The sequence below is a fragment of the Cucurbita moschata genome, unplaced genomic scaffold, assembly GCF_002738365.1.
Source record: "Cucurbita moschata cultivar Rifu unplaced genomic scaffold, Cmos_1.0 Cmo_Scf00018, whole genome shotgun sequence".
Classification (NCBI taxonomy): domain Eukaryota; kingdom Viridiplantae; phylum Streptophyta; class Magnoliopsida; order Cucurbitales; family Cucurbitaceae; genus Cucurbita; species Cucurbita moschata.
The window spans coordinates 137,271-144,113 of NW_019268534.1; the positions used below are offsets into that span (position 1 = coordinate 137,271).

At 33.9% G+C, this 6,843-nt stretch overlaps 1 protein-coding gene across 1 annotated transcript; it reads right to left on the reverse strand.

The window, feature by feature from the left end:
* Positions 1 to 2,267: 2,267 nt before the first annotated feature.
* Positions 2,268 to 3,127, reverse strand: LOC111455953 (glutaredoxin-C3-like). Its single transcript, XM_023097616.1, has one exon. It carries the CDS (start codon positions 2,793 to 2,795, stop codon positions 2,415 to 2,417), a length of 381 nt encoding a protein of 126 aa, XP_022953384.1. The 5' UTR covers positions 2,796 to 3,127; the 3' UTR covers positions 2,268 to 2,414.
* Between the last annotated feature and the right edge of the window lie 3,716 nt (positions 3,128 to 6,843).

Consider the following 6,843-nt stretch of genomic DNA (forward strand, 5'->3'; position numbering starts at 1 on the left):
TTTTTTTTTTTTTTTTTTGTTCTTTTCCCATCCATTTGATTATTCTAAATCCGTGTATACGAAGCTAAGAAGATCTTAATATCGATGCTTGTAATAATTAACAAATATGGCATGTAACACTAATGTGAACTTATATGTTTAGGCTACATGTACCAAATTTGAGTTTAAAACTAGGGACTTAAGATTTACCATTTTGATTTCTTTTTATGAGAAACAAGGAAAATATATTAAACTAAACGGGAGAACACAGCCTAGGAATAGAGGGTTATCATGGAACAACCTCTCATCTCAATTAAATTTTAAGTTTTTTGGGATTGAGACGTTCGTATGATCCGATGACCCAAACAACTTGATGATTTAACTTGAAAATAGATGGTTGGGTTGGATCGTGATACCTAGTCGAGTCATTCGAGTTATCAACTCAACAAACCCAAAATTATGGGGTGGTCCAAAAAATTTTCTCCCACCCAACCTTATTGCACCGGTAACTAGAGATCTATGTTAAATGCAATATGCAATATGAATTGAAATGTTGAATGAGGTAAGTTAAATATGTGTACATGAAAGCTGTGTATTTAATGGGTTAGATAGAATCATATACGGATATTGAAAAGTGATTCCTATTTGTGAGCAGTTGAAAGTTACTATTTTACTGCCTGATACAATGATGGATGTTTTCCAACTACTGCTCATTCCATTATTTTAACTGTTCACTTCTTTCTTCTTTCTTTCTGTAACATGTAAATGCAAACTGTTGTAGGGGCTTGAATTTATGTTCCACCTTCTATCTATCTATTGTCTTGTACCCACAAGAATGAATGAATGAGTTATTGAAACTTCAACTTTAGAGTCTCCACACCTTTACCTTTGAATTTAACCCTGTGTACCCCCATAAGGAAACAACTTTTACATATACAAGTTTTACATATATGGACAAAGAAGATGATAGAAACCAAGGGATTCTCACTAATTGCTCCAATATCGAACCCTATGTTGGAAAAGCCATTAACTTCCCCAATATTCTTCCTTACCAAACAATTGATTTGGATTCAAAATGTGCTTCCCAATTGCTTATGTCTATAAATCAGGCTACAATCTCTTAGGCAACCACTTTTTCTGACTATACATATTGATTTGATGGTGTATGTTTTTCAAGCTTATATGTATGAATGAAGCATGTGTTAGGACAATGACATTTACGACTATATATATATCTTTTCTTCGTTAATCTGATACCATGTATTATCAGGCGAGTATAGTATATATTGAAAAGAAAAAAAAGAAGAAGAAGAAGAAGAAGAGAGAAGAGCAGCATGAGTTAATTATACTTAATGATTAGATCTATAAATTATGATTGTGTAGGCAGATTATGACTGTGTAGACAGATTATACTACTTGATGTAGGGAGAGAGAGAGCCAAAGAGTATGAAAATAAAAAGGGGCAGAAAAATAATTGAAGGAACAACATTATTTTGCCTCTCCATGCTTTTATCTTGTTTGCAATGGACAATAAATTACTATATATATATATATATATATATATATTTTGTTCTTTTTCTGAAGTTAATAATAATAATAATAATGGCATGAAAAGTAGTAAGAATAATTTATTTGATTTTGAGAGAATCTGGTCTTATCCCTTCATGTCCTGGTTAAGCTCAACTAGAAGTTTATGTCTGTTTTAACTATAATTTCGTCCTATATATCCCTTCATGTCTTGAGTAGCTTTAATGAAGGTTCATCATTGGTTTAAATCTAATTTTAGTCCACTCTCTAATTAACTCTATTCCCTTCTTTACTTTGATTCCATTTTAGTTTATTAACTCATTTTTAGTTTGATGAATGTTGGTAGGGAATCAAATCATAAACTGATGAATTACTCCTTAAGAAATGCATTTTAGTCTCTAATTTTCTTCTATTCACACTCTTAGTGATATTCTTATGGGTCCTAGAACAAATGTAGAGCATAATGAAGGTTGGAAGGTATAAGTAAGTGTATGCTTACCTAAAAACATAGAAGATAGACACTGCTACGTCTAGTTTATAACTGTACTTGTTTTGGGTCTTAACTTGTATCCAACATATTTAGATCCTAAAATTTGTAGAAATTTGTGTTTACTCCCCTAAACAGTTATCCATTTCACATTTCGAATCCTTAAATCTCTTATCTTACCAATATCACATTCAATAAAATTTGGTAGGAAGAATTTCATGGACTGTCAAAAGTTTAGATGCATTAGGCAGCAGAAAGCTCTAAAAAGAATTTAATGGACTGTCAAAAGTTTAGATGCATTAAGCAGCAGAAAGCTCTAAAATCTTGGGTAAACTTTAAACATATATGGAGAAAGAGAGAGCAAAAAAACAAAAAATTGAAAAGAAAAAAAAAAGGGCATTGCTGTTGAATAAAGTTAGATCTAAAGCCACAAGGCCCCAGCTTCCTTGAGAAGAGGGACCAAACTGCCATTGATATGAGAAGCCATAACTCTGTCCATGGACCCCACCAGCTTCCCGCCAATAAAGACGACGGGCACCGGCGGCGAGGCGGCTCCGACGAGCCTCATCAAAGCCCTTTCAATTTCTTTTCCTCTGGGGTCGTGGTCCAGCTCGTACACCGTTGAGCTCACTCCCATTCCGCACAGCAGCCGCTTCAGGGCGTGGCACATGCAGCAGCTGCTCACGCTGAATATCACCACTGCGCTCCCCGCCGCCAGCCGGACCACCCGGTCCACTGGGTCTCTCGCTGCCGTCGCCGGCATGTAGTAGTCCCATGAGCGCTCTGCCTGGTAATGCATCATTTTCGAGGTGAATGATGATTAAAGAAAAAAAGAGTAATCTTTTTGGGGGAATTTGGTTGGTTTTGTGAGTATGGTTTGTTGGTAATGGCGGTTGGGGGATAAGGAGATGTGGGGTTTATATAGGGGAGAGAGGAATTAGTTATACTCGTGGGAGTCGATAGTAAATTTATGATTTTGTGAGTTAAACCAATTTATTTATTATAAAAAAAAAAAAAAAAAAACCCCATAAATTTGTCTGCTGTTGTCGCGAGGCGTGGGAGGAAGATGTTTTGTAATGTTTTGGTTTCAAAAGGATTACTGTCTGTACCTCTCATATTTTTTGTTTCTCTTTCCATGCTAGAAAAACAGAACAGAAAACAGAGCATTTGTATTTACATAAAAACAGGAAAACGGGGCGTCAGAATTGTGAATGGAAGGCGGCTACGAGGAGTAATAACTTGTCTACGCTACACAATACATACACTCTACAACTTAATAAAGGAGAGACAAAGCCTTATTTCGGAGATTTTTAATAGACGGCTGTGTCTGTCCTTGTTGTCGGCTTCTTTTGTACATTCAGAAAAAAAGAAGCAACTTTTATGGGAAGATGAAGAAGAAGAAGAAGAAGAAATGTCTGACGCGACCCCCTTAAGCGCATGTTTTGCTTTTACCTGAACCAGTATTAACGCAAACAAAAAAAAAAAAAAAGGAGAAATTGTTTTTTCATCCTTCTCTAGTGTTTCTTGTATGAAGCAATGATGTTGTGGTGGAGAGTGCATAAATTAGGGCATAATGTGCAAGGCCTCATCGGCGTCATATTAAGCATGTGTGGATCATTCTTGATAAGTAATGGATGATGCAATGTTGGAGGGTGTGAATGGTCCTGATGATCCATGAAACAAGCATGGAGTTTTTTCCATTGGGTTTGGAGATTGTTCAGATATGAATAACAAAACATGATTATGAGAAAGATTTTGAAGGATTATGAGAATGTTTAATGAAAAAAGAAAAGTTGAGGGGCTTTGTTTTTTGTTTTTCTTTTTTTTATGGGGTTTATCGCTTTGACCTCTCATCTCATCTCATCTCATCTCATCTGGGAAGAAGCAAACTTTTGAATGCAAAAAGAAAACATAATACTACTTTGAATGTTGGTTCCATTTTGATGTAAAAAGAAGGAAATGAGTTTCAGAGTTGCAGACTTTGGGGGCTTCATACATTGCTTTGCTTTGCTTTGTGTGCGTCTCCCATGTCTCCACTTCTTACAACATCCCCTCTTTTCTATTCCCACCCTCCAGTTTCTTGTTTTCTATATTTTGTCTTGATTAATTACACCGAAAGTACATGCAACTTGGAACCAACCAAAAGAAAAGAAAAGGAGATGAAGAAGAAGAGGAGGGGCAGGGCGTGGCCTGAAAATTCAGAACACCTGCGACACGAAGTATAGAATGGAGCATGGACAAGCAAACCCAAATCAAACGCTTTCTCTCAAACTCTACTTCTTTCAAACTTCTCTATTAAAACTTAAACCTTTTCCGTTACTATAATTTCTAAATATTTGTTTTTTAGTTTCATCTATTGATGATTTGATTTGACATGACACATGGTAAACTGTAAAAAGGAGAGTAGCCCCAATCAGGTAAATTTGGTAGCCTGGAAAAGAAATAAACTAAAAATATTAGAACCTAGGTTTTTACCTTTCAGAACAATCCATGGGCCTTAATTTTGGGCCCCACGGAGATTCTAATTCTGGGATGGACCCATTAAGAGCCCACAACAGCAAAGTCGAGTAAAAAAAAAATATATATTTCTCTCACCTCATTAACATATCATATTATTAAATTTATTGTTTTTTCTTTCCACAAAAACAACTTATTCTTAATATTTATAAATAATTTCTTACTTTATTTCCGTTTTTATTTTAATAACTAAATATAATTTAATCATATAATACCAAGACTAAACTTTGCACATCAGTCACGTGGTCCAATCATGTGGTGTCTTGCGTCCAGCCTTTTAAAAATATTTTGTGGTGTTTTATTTATTTATTTATTTTGAATTTCTTTTGTAGAATGCCATTTATTTTCGATTAATCAATTAAAAACTGCAAAATTAAATTAAAACCAAACGCTATCAACGATTTTATGGTCAATTTTATTTTATAATTTTTTATTTTTTCTCATCAACATAATTCCATTTATTTCAACCAATCAATTAAAAATTGAGAGTTAAAAATAGTAACATGAGAAACATTTCATGCCATAAAATAACTCATTACTTATTTATTTATTATTTTATAATATCTTTTGCAATATCAATTTTGTTTTTATTTTATAATACGTATCCTTTTGTTTCTTTCTCATATAGATAATACCAATTTTTTCAATTCAATTATTAAAAATAGGAAAGTAAGTTAATTTGAAATGTTATTCGAAATTAAATGAATAGATATAGAAAAAAAGTAAAAGGAAGACTTGACACATGGCACTATATCATTGGATCAGCTAAGGTGAAAAGGGTAGGTTGCTCTAATACCAACCACCAATTTCAAAAATAAAATAAAATAAATGTAGAATTGAAAAAATCACAATATATTATTCTTGTAAAACAAAAGTAAATGCATAATTATAGATGGAAAAAAAAAAAAACGACCGACATTGTTTACTTTTAATCCACCGTATATCACGCCACTTGCGTATTTCTTTTTAAAATAATAATAATTGCTTTCATACACAGAGAAAAGGACATGACCATGACATGCTTGTGTTTTCTTCATTTATTTTCATTCTATATTACAACATCAATCTAAAAGAAAACATACCATACCTAATTTTTTTGGGTTAAAATTTAATAGTTGACTTTTATATATATTATATATATATATAAGCTATTGAATAATTTAAAAAATGATGATAAAATTTAGAGACTTATAAACCTGTAATGTTTGATTTTATAATTGATTTTTGTCAATCGAATTTTAGAGTTGAATTGAACGTCAAGGCAAAATGGTCAACATTTAAAATATGATAAGATACTTAATATTACTTTTGTTTACATGAAAGAACTAAGATAGCATGAAAAATTAGAGTTGAGAACTAAGATAGCATGAAAAATTAGAGTTGAGAAGGTAGGAAGAAAAAGGGTAAATGAAGAAGCGAGAATCTAGTAAAACAAAGATGCTTATTTGAAGATAGGATTGAAATGAAATTGTCTGAAAATTTAGCGATTGTTGGTAAAAGAAAAACCAAAAACAAATTATTTGATGAAGGGCATCAGTAGTTCATCGGCCCTATCAAGTATGCAACTGCAATTGCAAGTTCTTCTTGTTTTCACTCCAAATGAGGATGCTACCAAAGATTTCAATTACTTTTTTTATTCTCTCTTAAGAAACCCAAATGTCGGATGTATGTTGGGGAAAGCTATAATTTAACCTAAAAGTTGAGAGAAGGGGTTAAGAAAACAGGGAGGGAAAAAAAAAAAAAACTGATGGCAACATACAAAACCGTCTGATTTGAATCCGATGGCGACGATGATGGCCATTGTTTCCATTGGTGGAATTGAAATCAGCGTCACGAGTACGCGAACAAAGAAGAAATTGGAGATAATGAAGGCAATGGAGGGACAAAAAAAATGAAGCTTTCCATCAGTTGAATGTGGAATGAATCCGCCAGTTCCCCTCTTCTATTCACTGCTTCGATTCAACCCAACCCTCTTTCCAAACAATTCAGAGAAAGGATGATGATCCATAATTGGATCATTATTCAATTATTCGTAGAGGGAGAGATACAGTGGATCTGAAATTGAGATGTGATTTTCTTTTCCTTCATTTTCCTTTTCATTTTCCTTTTCCACCCCTTTTCCCTTTTCCACTTCTTTATTATTCTGTTTTGTTAATTGAATAATTGGGGTTGCCGTAATCCAAGGGGGCGTGTGTGGAAGCCGAGTAGTCTTCAATGCAAAGCCGGCTCTTCTTCTAACTCTGCTCTTCATTTTCACTGTGCACGACCCAGTTAATCTATCTCACACGAAACCTTAGCTTCCCCCCCCCCCCCCCCCCCCCCCCCCCCCCCCC

What these genes read in the sequence shown, in the direction of transcription:
- LOC111455953 (XM_023097616.1), bottom strand. Translation starts at nt 2,795, where the DNA reads ATGATGCATTACCAGGCAGAGCGCTCATGGGACTACTACATGCCGGCG.